The sequence below is a fragment of the Hypomesus nipponensis genome, chromosome 9 (assembly GCF_054491055.1).
Source record: "Hypomesus nipponensis isolate SF chromosome 9, ASM5449105v1, whole genome shotgun sequence".
Classification (NCBI taxonomy): domain Eukaryota; kingdom Metazoa; phylum Chordata; class Actinopteri; order Osmeriformes; family Osmeridae; genus Hypomesus; species Hypomesus nipponensis.
Genome location: NC_140369.1, coordinates 15,423,136 through 15,438,837, shown reverse-complemented (window position 1 = coordinate 15,438,837; position 15,702 = coordinate 15,423,136). Strand labels below are relative to the sequence as shown.

Sequence of the window (15,702 nt, the reverse complement as noted above, 5' to 3'; positions counted from 1 at the left end):
ACATGAGATCAGTCAGTAAACGTTCCAGAGAGTTCCATTTCCTTTTACAAGGGGGTGGGGGTGGGGGGGAGGCTGGGGAGTGGGTCTTAGGCTGCTAAAACCTTGAGTTCAGCCTGCCTCCTGGAGGTTTTAATGGAATACACAGCTGTAGTTTGAGGTCCGTCTTTCTCTCTATCTCTCAGATCTACAGGACAGTAAACAGCACATGACAGTGTCCCTCCTTCTGCTCGGAGGTGGTGGAACATGGGAGTCCTGTCCTACAAGCTGTTTTTCTCGGTGCAGTCTGCCTCGGGGACACTGCGAGGGAAGTACACGGTCGTCTTTTGCTCGTCGTAGTGGTCGATGTGCTTGAGGTGGATGACCATGTGCAGGGCGTAGGCCAGGACCAGAAGCAGGATCAGGGAGGTGATCAGCCCCATCAGGATGGCGGGGGTAAAGAAGGTGGCACAGTCGCTGGCAGAGGCAAACTTGTTGGACAGCACGTTGAATGCTTGTATCTATTTGGAGAAATGGGAACACGTTAAACCGGTCCAGCTCGATGTTTTCATCTTGCAGAGTTAAACTGTTTAACCGATGAGCTGTTCTAATTTGAACACGTTCAAGCCTTTATGTACGACACGTTTAAATCTTGGATTGGTCTGAGCCCAATCTGTCCCAGGGCAAACAGCCAATCTACTGTACACAACATACACACTGGTGCCGTACTTACGAGCAATTAATAACATCTACTTGAAGGACAAAGGAACCGCACCTGAAAGTCAGTGAAAGTGATGTGCCAGTTAGCAGAGTTGTCGGTGTTGGAGCTGGGTATCAGCAGGGTGTCGTACTTCTGCAGGCTGCTCACATGCTGGCAGTGATAGGAGTAGGTGGAGGGGGCGTACACATCGGTGGCGTTGAACGTAGCCTCCTGTGTCCAGTTGTAGTGAATGTGAACACTATCCAGTGCAAACCAGTTCTGCCCCGCCGACTCGTAGAACGTGTTGGACATCTGCAACCTGGTAAAGAGAGTTTGATGTTTTTTTTTGTTGTGTGTTTTTATTTGAAACCGTAACAATCTAATACTGTAAGGAGTACCTGACTGTATCCACGCAACAAACCTTATAACGAGTCCTCTCAAGTCCTCCACATCCCCAAAACGTAATATGAGCCTGATAGAATAAGAAGATGGAGTGGACTAAAGTCATCAACGCCTTAACTATCAGTAGCCAGAAACTGGTTATGGTAAAGAAGATGGGCTGTGGTTAACAACAGGATGTCACACAAAGTGACTGTGTCTAGTCGACTTACGTGGCTTTATCTTTGCTGCACACGGAACCCTTGGTGTCAATCTGTGCACTGGAGCCAAACGCCTTCTCAGTGAGGTCCACCGAGGTGCTGTTCCTGTACCTGACGGCCAACTTCCTGGCCCTGAAGAGGATGCAGGGCTTGCCGTTGTACACCACGTTCAGGGGAGAGAAGAGAGACGAGCTGGCAGGGGTCTGCAGCAGCTTCCGCTTGGCTCGGCGAGGGGAGTACAGGGGCCCTCCATACGGCTGAGGGACAGGGAGAGAGGAGGGGGAACAGGGAGAGGGAGGGAGGGAGGGAGGGAGGGAGGGAGGGAGGGAGGGAGGGAGGGAGGGAGGGAGGGAGGGAGGGAGGGAGGGAGGGAGGGAGGGAGGGAGGGAGGGAGGGAGGGAGGGAGGGAGGGAGGGAGGGAGGGAGGGAGGGAGGGAGGGAGGGAGGGAGGGAGGGAGGGAAAAAAAGAGAGATTAAATAGTGAGTTAATGATCTGGCAATGATAATCTGAGGCTCTTTTATCATGTATTGCTTTTTCATTTCCTTTTGGTAGGCTGGACATCCATAAACAAGACATTGTGTAAGGGTGGCGCTTGTGCTTCAGGAATAATATAATCTTCTTATATAACACTGTTGGCAGTGATTCGGGTTGTTGATCTTGCTGAGAATATGCCATGTATGTGGGATTAATTTGATGTGGTCAAGAATGAAGAGTGTTCTCTCTGGCTGGGTCACTCGGGGTTGGGGTGAGTTCCTAGAAACGTAGTGTTCTGAATTATCAGGATTACCTGAGGTACTCTCTTGAGGGGGAGTTCCTCTCCAAGTAGAGCACTTCCCTCATTGGATTCACTGAGGTCCGGGTCGTCTGAGGAAACGATGAGAAAAGTAGGATAAAATGTACAGTCCAGTATGTGTCCAGTACTTTAGCAGGATCGCGTTGGTCTCATTCAATTACAATTCAGACCAGTCTTGTACATTCATGTTTTCATGTTTTTTTTCTTTTTGCAAAGTTCAGAGAAAGACTAAAGAAGGTTGACGAACTGAATGCTTGATGCTTGGGAGCTGCTTGTTCATTCATATGTTCATTTTTGATTTGTGATTCACAAGAATGGATTTATATGTAGAATGAGGTCCACAACTCACCATCTTTTAGCCGGATATGTCGGGACGGGGAGTTATCGAAGCTGTGGACACAGAAGATATGAACACATTGTTCAAAATGAAGCACTGGCAAGATTGTTCTCATGAGATTAGAAAGGGGTTTAAGATACTGCATGGAGATCATTGTTTGAATCAGAGATATATAGTTGCATGGTATAATAAAGATAATCTAAACCCTTCTGGACTGAATCACCCCATGTGGAAGGAGTCAAGAGTGTAACTGACAAAGAAATCCTCCTCAAACAGTCAACATTGTACTGTATATGAGGATGATTCATGAAGAGTACATTTGAAATGTCAGTAGCAAGTTAGGTCTATCATGTTTGCCTACATATTCATTGAAAATTTATATAAAGTTCTCCTCCGAATCAGGGACAACCTTAAAAATCCATAGAAGATTAAATACAGTAATTCCCTAAATTGTAATCTACTGATGACACACCCTCACCAGTCATGTCCTGGACCTGGTTTGCTCTTATTGTGCTTTCCTCAACAGTGTAAGGAGATTATCCTCAGTCTAACTGTTTAAATATCTAATCACTGCCATAATGCCAGATGAATTGAGCTTTGGGAGATTGTGAAAACCTGATTAAGGCAGTGATAGATTAAGCTTCCCTGTCCGTCTAACCGCAAAGGAGGATCAGCGGGGCTGGCTGTCTGTCCACCAGTCATGTCTGGGAGGACAACAGGCCCGGCGGGACTTCAGAGAAGATGCGCTGGTCTACCATATGGTCTCACACAGAGCCTTCCTTCTCTTAATCTTGTGGGTTAAAGAGGTCCTTTATCAGAACAGCTGTACGATGCTGTAACTCTTTTGGATAGGCGTGTTTTGTAGTGATGCTACACTACCATCCCAGTGAACCAGAGCAGCGGAACACACAGTAAAGGTCAAATTGCATGTCAGCGTGGCTGCAAGTCTACATTTAATACTAATTTAAAGGAGTAGTTATTGTATATGTGCTGACTGTATATTACTATTATATCATGTTATTCTTCAATAAAACAGACCTCTAAAACACAGTAAAAGTGTAATGAGCGTCTGTCTGAAATGTAGCTGGCAATAAAAGCCCATTTTTGTGGGTCTGTGATGACTGGATTCAGGGATATAACAAGTCGTTTGGGAGTTGCCGAGGAGCCCTGGGCTCCCCGCTCTCCAGCAGATGCTGTCCTTAAACACTGAGTAATCATTTATCTGAGCGCAAGTATCGACCTAAATGTGCTGCTCCGTGACCTGGGCAGGGAGAGACTATGACTGTCAACACAATCAACTGCTAACACAAAACCAGAGCTTTCAACTGACTGAACTGACACTTCTGTTCTAAATAGAACTATCTCCTGCCCCTGCCCCTCCCTTCTGTGGTCTCCCCCTCCCTCCCAGCATCAGCGCCGTGCTGCCGTCACCGGCGGCTCTTGAACATGTGGGATCTTTGTTGAACAAGGCAGCAGCATTATATAATCAATACAATCCTCTGCTCCGCCCACCCGGGGCGACACTCCCTCCCTCTCTCACTCACTCATCCCACACGGTGCGTGTGTCTGTTATGCACACGTTCAACGAGGGGGAGATTTCACAGTCCGTTTTTAGACTACACCCTGGCCAGTGCCGCTCAGCATCCCAGCTTCGGCAAATCAGATCTGCCAAGGCTAAAGTCCACGCTGCCCTACATGCGGTCATCAAGCCCCATCTGTGCAGGCGCCAACCTAGGCGGCCTAAATGGCCTAATGCCCTGGAGGCAATATGTTGCCAATTACAAATGAGAAGGGATGTTTTTGTTGTTGTTTTGTGTACAACCCCATTGGATGAAGTTACATTTACCCTGACAGGTGAGCACAAAACCCACTCACAAATAAAGACAGGTTAGCCTTCAAAATGTCTGATTTAATCCATTTGATTTAATCTACTTTTAGGACAACACAATCTTGTTGTGCAATGCAAAACATTTCTCTGAATTGAGAATCTATTTCCAATATACTTGAGCTGTCTGTGTATAGGAATGTCTACTATAAAAAAACATATACCAAACCACTCACAAACTTGAAAATGATATTCCTCTAAAACTCCCATAGCTTTTAATACACTAGTAATATTGCCAGGTACAACATACTAAATGCATGTACAGCACATGCGGTAGAGAGCAAGTTGTTGCTGGCCCTGTTTCAACCTAGCTGCTGTGCTTGTGGAGAGCTGTCCCATAATGCCCTGATTACACTACTGTGAGACGCTGTTCCGCTGCCCAGTTTTCCATTTGGTCTCTGAGAGACCACCTGGGGCCCCATCCAGCCCGCCGCACAGTCAGGTTGGAGGCCGTAGATGTCAGTCTGATTGAGATGCCACACATGCCAAAAGTGAAAGATTACAGTCACCTGGTTGACAGTGCAACAATTCTAAGTGGGCTTCTACCATGTGAGCTGGCCAATAGGCCATCTGCCTCCATAAGTCAAAATTTACAACAAAGGGTTCAGTCTACAATTCTTTGTTCGGTACAATTCAATGGGTCATAATGGAAAATCCCAATAACATGGAGTTCCATGGTCTGTAGGGATACTCCTTATTGTACAAAGGCAATAATGCTGTTTTACCTTGTTCAGCAATTCACATCTGCCACCTTCGAGGAATGAATTCACATACGCTTTCATGGCACAAATGACCGATGATGGCAAAAATAATGTGATCCCCTCTCAACACCATTGTAGCTTTCATCAGAGCCTATTTTTATAGTGCACATATAGATTTGCTCTGTGTAAACTGACTCCCTCGGTCCAACAATGATGGATTTTCTCTAGTGTTTCACTGACACAGCCAGACTTCTCATTGCAGCTCTATTTCAGCACATCGCAAATAAAAAGAGCTGAAAATTACGGTTATACATGTGAGAAAAGCACAGCTGAAAAAAATGCTTTTAACAGAATCTAGTCAAACATTCCTACTATCCATCTCCTACCATTCCTATGGTCCACATCACACCACAGTGAAAGATCCACATCCCCCGGCTGCACAGCATCAATGCCTACATATTTCCTCCCCCCACATAGTTAAAATAGCCCTTTTCACCTACCTCCTCTCCCCTATAGCAGGCACTTGTTCATAAGACAAAGAGAATTGCAGAACAAGGAATGATAGTAACTGAAAAAACATAAAGATCTCTGGTTTAGCCATGGGGACGGCCAGATGAGTCTGCCACAGATGAGAACTGCTTATAATCTGCTTTGATAACAGCCGAAGCCATAAGCCCCACAGAGTGACAGGTGCAGCAGCCAATAGGCATCCAGGGGGAAGGTAAGCGGGGTTACAGTCACACACTGTCAGATTACAACAGACACAAAACACACACACATAATTAATCAATCAATCAATCTCACATATATTTGTCTGTCCTCACACACAAAGGGGAGAGAGAGAGAGAAAGAGAGAGAGAGAGAGAGAGAAAGAGAGAGGAGGGGAGGGAGGGAGGGACACGAGACAAAGAAAAACCCTTTTAAAGCTGTCATGGAAATCTATCAATGAAGTTCAGCCTTCACAAACTCAAGGTCAATGTTTTTATTATTTGAAAATGCGCATGACCCAGATACACAGTGAAATGAATGCATCGTGAATTTCTGATGAACAGTTGTACATCTTAGTAGAAAACCCTGTGACGAAAAAGACGTCAGTCCAATGACAATACAACACTGGTATCTAACTGACAGCTGATCAACTTATATTATGGTGCAATAAAAATGCCATTGATTTTTCTACTTTATACATACAAATAGTATATATTCATCAAATGTTTATGAAACCTTATTTATACTTATCACGTGCACGGGACAAATTGCATGATACGCACTCAAGCAGCCAATTTATATTAAATTGATCACTAAGTTTATCAAAGGGAAGAATATAGAAAGAGTATACTCCCTGGATGTAAAAAACTATGCCGCCAACGACAATAAAACTAACAGGCACAATCTTAGACACCTTTGGGTCCTCAGAGTAGACATTGCCGCGGTGCTTCTTGGGTTCTTCCTTTCCAGCCCAGGCTCGTAATCTGCAAACATGGGTACGAGAATTATTCAACTTTTTACACATCAAGTCCTTTAGTCACAGCGTTTCCTAATATCGGCACAATTTCTTAATATCTTATTAATGATTTGTGTCCGTTTTGTCGCTAGATAGCATCCATTTTATCCTCCAGTAGCATTATTTTCACGATCTATCATACAACGAGCTCCGCAACGTGGAGAGGGCCAGAACATGGCTCTCTGATGGGACTCGGGGCTAGGATAGCTAGCTAGCCAACGTCCGCTAGAAAAATATTTTTCTGTTGTAATTATCATAAAATTACCAAATTGAAACGTGATTCCGCGAATCTGTGTAATTTCATTGTCAGACTGCTGTTTGTTTCTTACCAACTTAAGACATATGGTCAGAATTGTTTGGCCGCGGTGTCAACGTCAGGTTGCTAGCACATTACCAAGACGAAAGAATGCGAACTGTCTGGGTTTGCTAACGTAGAGTTCAGTGCAGGAGTTCGATATAATGTGAAGATACTTACAGACTTCTTGTACCATACTTGACATATTAAACTCTTCTGTATCCCATAGGAAAGTGTCGCGGTCTGCGTACAGCCAGGAAGCTGCGTAACCATCGTCGTGAGCAGAAATGGCATGATAAACAATACAAGAAAGCCCATCTTGGAACTGCTTTGAAGGCTAACCCCTTCGGAGGAGCTTCCCACGCCAAGGGCATCGTCCTTGAGAAAGTGTAAGCATGTGTACCACGATTCGTTGGCATGACATGCTTGATGGTTTCACATTTGATCGCTGACTTTTTTTTTGGTCTTCATTATAGTGGTGTTGAAGCCAAGCAGCCCAACTCTGCCATTAGGAAGTGTGTCAGGGTCCAGCTCATCAAGAACGGCAAGAAGATCACCGCTTTTGTCCCCAATGATGGTTGCTTGAACTTCATTGAGGTACATTTGGTTGCCATCTGGATTTGGTTGTTTCCAGTGCCATGGTTTATACAGGTCTTATTTCACAGGATGTCTTAAGAATTGGATATGAATTGGTCGTACCTGTATAAATTGATTGCGCTTAAAGGCCTGTTAAAGTTCATGGCCACAAGGGTCTTTAACCTGCCCGATGGTAATGTTTGGTCTGATTTAATGTCTTCAGGTCGGTTTGTCTAGGTGAAATGCACCCACTTCATGCCATGTCCGCCTCACCAAGTGTTGCTTTGTGTTTCAGGAGAACGATGAAGTGCTGGTGGCAGGGTTCGGTCGTAAGGGACACGCCGTCGGTGATATTCCCGGTGTGAGATTCAAGGTGGTCAAGGTGGCTAATGTGTCACTCCTGGCCCTGTACAAAGGCAAGAAGGAGAGACCCAGATCATAGAGTTCAGACCGGAATTCAATAAAAGGAAGTTTTTCAGTTCCAGTTAGTGTTGGTGTGTATTTGTTTCCTATAACAGTATATGCAGCAATATATTTATTGTGGAATTATGTTAAAGCTGTCACACCTGTCCTGCTGAAAAAGGGGTTGGAAAGGGTTGAGACAAGTTGAGTTTTAAAATGCAAGATCAAAATATCTACATGACCAGATTTTTTTCTTAAATCAGAGGTGTTAACCCTTTTTGAGGGGCTGTTCAAAAGAATCCCTTTCATTTTGTACTCAATCTTTTTTTGATCATGAATAGAATTGTGTGCTACTGACGACAGTTAATGAGAACAAGAATCAGATGCCAGCCCAGCTGTAAACAATCTGTTTGCAGGCCCCACAATTATTACACCCACGCTGTCTATTTCAGTTGGTGTTGTAAATTCTGTTGAAAAAGCTTGTTGGTCAGGTGCTGTTGGATGGTTATGTAATGTAGCAGCTAAAAAGGGTTTACCCAATGGTTATAATTCTTTGCCTCCATTAGGTGGAAGTTGCACCTGTACCCCCCTCCATTACCGCAGGACTGCACAGCCACCTGGATGTGATGGCTGTAGGTTTCAGGGACAGCTGCTAATATTTCAGCAACAATACCTGTCCTTTCCATTTTTTACATTTAAATGTATTTAGCAGATGCTTTTATCCAAAGCGACTTCCAAGAGAGCTTTACAAAAGTGCATAGGTTACTGATCATAACGAGATAGCCCCAAAACATTGCGGGTAGCCAAAACGTGAAGCATACATTGTGAAAAACCAAATAAGTCCCAAAGGGAAGAACCATAAGAGCATGTAGTTAAACAAGTTACAATTAAACAACATAAACCTCAAAAGTGCAAGAGTGTACTTGTAAAAAAGCAAGCAACATTATATTTCACATTGAGTACAATAATTTAAAATCAGTTACGACTAACCAACAAGAGCAACAAGTCCCTCAATAAGAGTCATTGTGTTCCTGGAGAAAACTAACATCAGGTCCAGCAAATCTTTCATAAGCAACATTGTACTCCTGGAATTAGTGCGTCTTGAGCCTTTTCTTGAAGGTGGGGAGACAGTCAGTGTCTCTGATGGAGGTGGGGGCCAGACAGGAGAAGAGCTTGTGTTGGGACCACCAGACGGTTGTCAGAAGAAGACTGTAGGTGGCGGGTGGGGGTGTAAGGCTGGAGGAGAGACTTGATGTAGTCGGGTGCAGTCCCGTTCACCGCTAGGAAGGTCAGTACCGGAGTCTTGAATCTGATATGGGCCATGATGGGAAGCCAGTGGAGGGAGATGAGGAGCGAGGTAACATGAGAGCGTCTGGGTAGATTGAAGACCAGACGGGCTGCTGTGTTCTGAATCCTCTGGAGAGGGCAGGTTGCGCATGCTGGGAGGCCGGCGAGCAGTGAGTTGCTGAAGTCCAACTTGGAGAGGACAAGTGCTTGGACGAGCAGCTGGGTGGAATGCTCTGACAGCTATCTCCTGATCTTCCGGATGTTGTAGAGGGTGAATCTACACGACCGGGAGACTGCATCAATGTGGGCTGTGAGGGAGAGCTCGTCATCCATGGTAACCTGGCAAAGGATGAAGGGGTCACCTTCGCAAATCCCAGGGTGATTGAGAGATCGTGGGAGATGGAGGGTTTGGCCGGGATGATGAGAGGTTCTGTTTTGGCGAAGTTCAGCTGGAGGTGGTGCTTGGTCATCCAGGCGGAGATGTCTGTGAGGCAGGCCTCAATCCTACCTGAGATCCCCGGATCAGTCAGGGAGAACGACAGGTACAGCTGCGTGTCGTCAGCGTAGCAGTGGTAGGAGATGCCATGGGAGGTGATGATTGGTCCAAGTGAGGTGGTGTACAGGGAGAAGAGGAGGGGTCCAAAGACGGAGCCCTGTGGGACACCAGTGGAAAGCTGGCGGGGGCCTGACACTTTGCCTCCCCTGGAGACCTGGTAGGATCTTCCGGACAGGTAGGATGAGATCCACTGAAGTGCAGTGCCAGTGATGCCCATCTCAGAAAGTCTGGCGAGCAGGATCTGATGGTTTACCATATCATATGCTGCAGAAAGGTCCAGCAGAATGATGACTGATGACCTCAAAGCCGCTCTGGCAGACTTGAGGGCAGTGGTGACTGACAGGAGGGCAGTCTTTGTGAAGTGGCCGGTCTTGAAGCCCGATTGGTTGGGGTCAAGCAGGTTGTTCTGAGAGAGAAAGTTTGACAGTTGGTTAGATACAGCGCCTTCAACTGTTTTTGAAAAGAGGGGTAGCAGTGATACTGGTCTGTTGTTCTGGAGGGCGGCTGGGTTAGGGGAGGGTTTTTGAGTAGAGGGCTAACCCTGGCTTGTTTGAAGGCAGAGGGGAAAGTGCCGGAAGTAAGAGAAGTGTTTTTGACCAACAGGAGGAAAGCATATTTTAGATTTTGTTCAAAATGAGTGAAATTCCATTCTTCACACTATTTCCTGATAAAGCATATCCAGTCTTCATTTACATGTAATGTGAACACCTTTTTTCATGCTGGGAGGTTTAATTGGTGGTAGGAAAATTGTGGAACACTGTATAATAGACTTGTTTGGGTGTTGGTGAGTGGGAGTTGACATGTGGGAGGTGTGTATGTGATAGAGTTAGATGAACTCATTCTGTTCAGTACACAAGCCTGGTAGTATATTTTTTTTTGAAGTGTCATATTTCATATAAATCATTTTATGAGGACATAGTAGATTATTTAACATGACATTTCCACATAATACATGCACATGTATATGATAAAATTACAATATTCACTGAAGTGCTGGTGAATGCTGGAGAATTGACGTCATAATATTGCCACCTAGAGGTGAATCACTGCCACATTATAAATCCCATCCTCCCCAGCCTGTCTGACGGAGGCCACACGGTCATCTATCAGACTTAGCTAGGAAAAAAGGCTGTGTTGAAGTCCAAACTGTTAATTTGCCCGGTGAGTGGAGAGGGAAGTGACATGATGAGGTTGGAACCTAGCAACCAAGGGGATTTGTTGTGCGTAACCATCTAATCCATGCTGTCCTTTACACACATTTACCACAGAGAAAACACAGGGTCATGATGCTGGACCACACTGTTGGAAACACACTTCTGTGAGGTAGCCCTGTCAAAGACAAGACCTTAAGGATCTCTTACTTTCTAGCTTCCCTCCCTTTAGACAATGAAAAAAACCTGATTCATGAACATAGAATGTGGATTACAATCCTTTATAAGTAGGTCTGGAAAGGGCTTGTGTAAGTGTGGCAGCGTGTCTGTGTCTGCAGCCAGTGCAGGGAAGGTGTCAGAGAGGTTCAGTGGGCCAGAGAGAGGAAACATCGTCAGTCTCATGATCAGGTATTTTTAGAAGCGTGTCTTTATAAATAGCCTCGCATAAACAGAAGCCCCTAAGCCAGCGAGGGACGCACTAACCACATTTTACTGCAGGTAAAATCAACCAAATGACATCAAAAGCTGTTTTGTCAAGTGGGCATGCTGTGAGAATACACGTCATTCTCATGACAATCCATCAGAGGTGCCTGCAAAATAGTCATAAACAACTTGAATTGTTTATGGACAGGGAATCTTCCTTGTCTTTTCTTTATAAACGACATGTAATACTGTTACATTTTGCATGTAAATATCACAGTTAGTGCATTCATTAGTTTTGCAGCATGAAAGTAAAAAACAAAACATACATAAAAGTCATTAGACAAGCAAGTGTTGGACCAGTGAAAAATATGATTTCTATGTTTTATACCATATGTGAGAGCATGCTTGGCCTTGTGAAAAACAATGCAAGTGCACATCGATTTTGGAAAGGAGGTGCTTTGAAACATGTCAACCAAAATGTCACCCACAGAAGAGAAAACATTTTTCCAGCTAGCCCTCACCATCTCTGGATACATTGCTGCACAAGCTTAAAACATGGACTTTGACCTGTTAGAAACGGATGGCGATGAGGATGCAGACACTCAGTACATGATTGAGCAGAGTCTGCTGGAGTGCACCAAGCAGCCAGAACACCAGGACAGACACCCAGAGGATGGGTGCAGGTGGGCTGCTTTACAATCCTGCGCTTTCAACTTTGGAGTTCCCTTGAAAATGTGGGGTTGGCCCCTTAAGCACTGTTCTCAAAGTAAAGTTTAGTGGACTATATCAAACCTCAACTATATCAAACCTCAAGTCTCTTGTCCTTGAAGTAGATCTTTGATCTGAGTGCAATGTTTGGCCTTTATGGATGATTTTTCTTACACACCTGTCATCATTTGAGGCCTGTGAGTGATTCAGCATTTACGTCATTCTCTACAGGGCTGCTCACAACACGACAGACAATGTCAAAGTATTGGATGCCATCAGGAAAGGTGAGTTCTGGAGTATGTATAACCAATCTGAGAAGGTGGACACAAGCTATGAAAACTGCACAGTGTGACAACACTAAACATCTATCGTATGGCAAGTGAACCATATTGCTAAACATCTCCCATTACACACATCTGATGAGTAATAGCAAAGAGTCATTCATTTGGCTTCTTTTCATGGCCTTGTTTCCTGGTTCGGTGCCAGGTGATGAGGCTGCTCTCCGTGAGCTGTCTGCCTGCCAGAGTGCCTTCTCTGAGACTGACAGCAGAGGCTGGATCCCTTTGCATGAGGCCGCCACTCAGAAAAACCAGACTATCCTGGAGGTCACCTTTGCAGGTCTGTAGCAAACGTTGTAGTAACAGATTCCTGAACTGAAGGGCTCTACAGAATAGACTACAGCATGGGGGGGGGGGGGGGGGGGTAGAGAGGGAAGCTTCAGCCATTCCTGAACTAGACTCCAACGATAGATGTCCTGGAATGGTAAAGAATGACCAAACTGATTGGGTGTTCCTCTCAGCGTCCGGTCAGAGTGCGGGGCAGTGTCGGACCCTCCAGGGCAAGAGCGCCCTTCACCTGGCGGTGGAACAGGGCCTGCTAGAGAACGCCGCCTTTCTTCTACAGAAGGGATGCAGCTCGGACTGTCAAGATGATGAAGAGGACTCACCTCTGGTCATAGGTGTGCTTTCTATCTACCTTTATATTATGGGCCACAAGGATAGAGTTTCAACGAAGGTTGCACATGTTGATGGTCTATCACCACAAGAGGAACATGTTAGTCTTATTAGCATTTTTAACTAAAAGTAATTTTCAAGCTGGTTTTTGGGAGGCCAGAGCGCTGCAGTAATGAAAATGAGATGTAACTTGGAAAGAAAAGTCAAATTTTGTCAATATTATATACAGAACAAAAAGGGATTTGTTTCAATATGCAGACAGAGTAGTGGTCTTTAACTGCACCATAATTACTTAGATAGTTGATATTTCAAACCTAACGATTCAAATCTAAAGCCTTTATGAGACTAACCAGATAAACTGCTGTTACCTTAGCCATCAGAAATAACCGTGAAGACCTGGCCAAACTCCTGCTATGCTCTGGCTGCCATGTCAACCAGGAGGGAAACCACCGCAGGACCCCCCTCCACGAGGCCGCTCGTCTGGGGCTCTTGAGCCTCGTGAAGCTGCTCCTGAAGGCTGGAGCTGAGCCGGACGCCCGCAGCGCCTACGGTCTCAGCCCTCTGGCGCTGGCTGCTCAGAACGGACACCTGGATGTGGTCCAAGCCCTGATCCACAAAGGTAGTCTGGAGACGTCAACCTGTTATCTTACTGATGGGGAATGGTCCTGGGTTTGGAGCTCTACACAGGTGTCACTGACCTGCATGAAACTCATGAGACGCATTACAGTGTTACCCTCCTCAGCAGTTAGCCTTGGCATCGACTGTGTGACGTGAGCTGCTGGGAATGATGTGTCCACCAGGGGTCAATGTGCAGTCTCAGGCCCAGGACAGTGCCACTATCCTGTTTGAGGCTTCAGCCTCGGGAAACCCTGAGATCATCTCCCTTCTGTTGGAGTATGGAGCGGATGCCAACATACCCAAACACACCGGGCATCTACCCATCCACCGAGTGTCCCACCGTGGGCATCTGGAGTAGGTGGCACTGCCAGTGGGGCTGTATACTCTCGGCAGGGAAAAAAACCCGCCAAACAATCACTTTTGGAAATCAATAATACTGTAAACACAATTGAAGGGCTTCTCCGACGCCACACACACACACATCTTTTGTAGCTTGGATTTCCACAGTGATTGATTCAAACAGACCAAGCTATGAAATGAGTCTTCACCGTCCCTCTGCCTGTAGAGCCCTCAAGCTCCTGATACCAGTCACCACCATGGAGGCTGTGGACGACAGCGGCATGAGCCCCCTCCACTCGGCGGCGGACGGCGGCCACACCCCCTGCCTGCGGGCCCTCCTGGATGCAGGGTTCGACCCCAACGACATGCTGCACCCGTGGGTGCGCCGTAACTACGACGACCAGCGCAAGTCAGCTCTGTTCTTTGCCGTGTCCAATAACGACGTGCCGTCTGTCAGAATGCTGCTCGAGGCCGGGGCCATGCCCAACCAGGACCCCGTGAAGTGCCTCCAGGTGAGGAGAGGGGGGTGGAGGGGGAACTAAGAGGAGAGCGATAGGAGCTGAAAAAGTGAAACAGGGGAAGGAGAAGGTAGGTGTGGAATTTATGTTTGTTAATGACAACCAAATGCGCAGCATTTAGTTGTTCTGTTCAAATTGCCCCCAGGTGGCCCTTCGTCATGGCAACTATGAGCTGATGAACCTGCTGCTGAGGTTTGGCGCCAATGTCAACTATTTCTCCCGGATAAACACCACACACTTCCCTTCCGCTCTGCAGTACGCTCTGAAGGACGACATCATCCTGCGCATGCTTTGTAACTATGGTTACGACGTCCAGAGATGCTTCGACTGCCCGTACGGCGAGGCGTCCCACGTGCCTGACGACTACGAGGGCTGGAGCAACACGGTCATCAAGGATACCATGGTAACCCCGCATCTGAAAAAGTGCATGCAAAACAATGCACGAGCCTATTTCCCAAAGGGTGATTCCAATCTCAGTTGGAATTTATAAGAACTTTCTAAGAACCCAATTCTACTAAAGCACAATGGGTGCGCAAATTGCACAACAAAAAGTCATGCAAGGGATTCTTAGTCCCTTAGACCCTGTCTAGGAATAAGTACCATCTGTAAACATAACTGTGCTGATTCCTATCTCAATAATGGTATGGGATCTAATGTGTGCATCAGTTTTGTGAGGTGATCACAGTGTACTGGCTGAAGGACAGATCTGGACACATGGTGAGGATCATGCTGGACTATGTCAGTCATGTCACCTTCTGCTCCAAACTGAAGGCCGCCCTAATGGAGCAGAAACAGTGGCCGGAGATCTGCAAAATTCAAGGTATGGAGGAAGACCATAATGAGAAGTACAGGGAGTGTCCTGGAACATTTCCCAGAAAGGTCTATCTGGAGGGACACCTCAACGGTTGAATGTTGAAGTTTAAACTGAACGGCCCTTCTCCATTCTCTGCTTTCATCATCAAACCCCCACAGAGAATGTTCGCTGTCTGCAGCATCTCTGCCGGCTGAAGATCCGCAGCTGTCTGGGCCGGCTGCGGCTGAGGGCACCTGTCTTCATGAGCTTTCTGTCGTTGCCAAACAGACTCAAGGATTACATCCTATTTCAAGAGTATGACCTCTACAGCCAGAGCCAGAGCCAGGGCAGAAAAGCAGGAAATCGTTGGGCTACAGATTAGAACTGATACTTGAAATTTGCACCTGTTTTACATTATGCCATTCTTATCTAAAACAGTGTGATGAGACAATTATTGTTTCTACCAGTCCTGTTCATAATGATTGGATTTGTCATGTAAATTGTCATTTTATGTTATTATGTTATTTTGCAGACATTTCTACATGGTATTGTTTGCAATAAAAACAATGGTTGTTTTTTTTATGATT

General features: G+C 45.9%; 3 protein-coding genes across 5 annotated transcripts; 2 read left to right on the top strand and 1 right to left on the bottom strand.

The window, feature by feature from the left end:
- Nucleotides 1-257: 257 nt before the first annotated feature.
- On the bottom strand, nt 258-5,593 carry atp6ap1la (ATPase H+ transporting accessory protein 1 like a). The gene is made up of 7 exons (XM_084706045.1): nt 5,493-5,593; nt 2,419-2,459; nt 2,064-2,140; nt 1,288-1,532; nt 1,098-1,148; nt 752-995; nt 258-497 (listed from the first exon to the last, which is right to left on the bottom strand). Exons 1-7 carry the CDS (start codon nt 5,591-5,593, stop codon nt 258-260), a joined length of 999 nt encoding a protein of 332 aa, XP_084562171.1.
- Nucleotides 5,594-6,389: 796 nt separating this feature from the next.
- On the top strand, nt 6,390-7,851 carry rps23 (ribosomal protein S23). Its single transcript, XM_084704421.1, has 4 exons — nt 6,390-6,476; nt 7,021-7,180; nt 7,268-7,388; nt 7,663-7,851. Exons 1-4 carry the CDS (start codon nt 6,473-6,475, stop codon nt 7,807-7,809), a joined length of 432 nt encoding a protein of 143 aa, XP_084560547.1. The 5' UTR covers nt 6,390-6,472; the 3' UTR covers nt 7,810-7,851.
- On the top strand, nt 7,847-15,700 carry asb14a (ankyrin repeat and SOCS box containing 14a). Of its 3 annotated transcripts, XM_084704419.1 has the most exons (12): nt 7,847-7,861; nt 8,336-8,401; nt 11,677-11,869; nt 12,126-12,178; nt 12,381-12,512; nt 12,694-12,852; nt 13,221-13,466; nt 13,648-13,819; nt 14,031-14,316; nt 14,468-14,725; nt 14,989-15,142; nt 15,295-15,700. In XM_084704419.1, exons 3-12 carry the CDS (start codon nt 11,742-11,744, stop codon nt 15,495-15,497), a joined length of 1,791 nt encoding a protein of 596 aa, XP_084560545.1. In that variant the 5' UTR covers nt 7,847-7,861; nt 8,336-8,401; nt 11,677-11,741; the 3' UTR covers nt 15,498-15,700. The 3 variants fall into 3 exon arrangements, with proteins under 3 accessions (XP_084560545.1, XP_084560546.1, XP_084560544.1); XM_084704418.1 differs by lacking the exons at nt 7,847-7,861; nt 8,336-8,401 and adding an exon at nt 10,568-11,261; XM_084704420.1 differs by lacking the exons at nt 7,847-7,861; nt 15,295-15,700 and having other exon boundaries at nt 8,336-11,261; nt 14,468-14,783; nt 14,913-15,136.
- Nucleotides 15,701-15,702: the final 2 nt, after the last annotated feature.

What these genes read in the sequence shown, in the direction of transcription:
- atp6ap1la (XM_084706045.1), bottom strand. Translation starts at nt 5,593, where the DNA reads ATGGCTAAACCAGAGATCTTTATGTTTTTTCAGTTACTATCATTCCTT. An exon ending in ACATATCCGGCTAAAAGATG is followed by an intron (nt 2,141 to 2,418) that starts GTGAGTTGTGGA and finishes TCGTTTCCTCAG; the next exon opens with ACGACCCGGACCTCAGTGAA. An exon ending in TGCAGCAAAGATAAAGCCAC is followed by an intron (nt 1,149 to 1,287) that starts GTAAGTCGACTA and finishes TTATTCTATCAG; the next exon opens with GCTCATATTACGTTTTGGGG.
- rps23 (XM_084704421.1), top strand. An exon ending in GGCATCGTCCTTGAGAAAGT is followed by an intron (nt 7,181 to 7,267) that starts GTAAGCATGTGT and finishes TCTTCATTATAG; the next exon opens with TGGTGTTGAAGCCAAGCAGC. An exon ending in GTTGCTTGAACTTCATTGAG is followed by an intron (nt 7,389 to 7,662) that starts GTACATTTGGTT and finishes TTTGTGTTTCAG; the next exon opens with GAGAACGATGAAGTGCTGGT.
- asb14a (XM_084704419.1), top strand. Translation starts at nt 11,742, where the DNA reads ATGGACTTTGACCTGTTAGAAACGGATGGCGATGAGGATGCAGACACT. An exon ending in CCTGGAGGTCACCTTTGCAG is followed by an intron (nt 12,513 to 12,693) that starts GTCTGTAGCAAA and finishes TGTTCCTCTCAG; the next exon opens with CGTCCGGTCAGAGTGCGGGG. An exon ending in CGGTCATCAAGGATACCATG is followed by an intron (nt 14,726 to 14,988) that starts GTAACCCCGCAT and finishes TGTGTGCATCAG; the next exon opens with TTTTGTGAGGTGATCACAGT.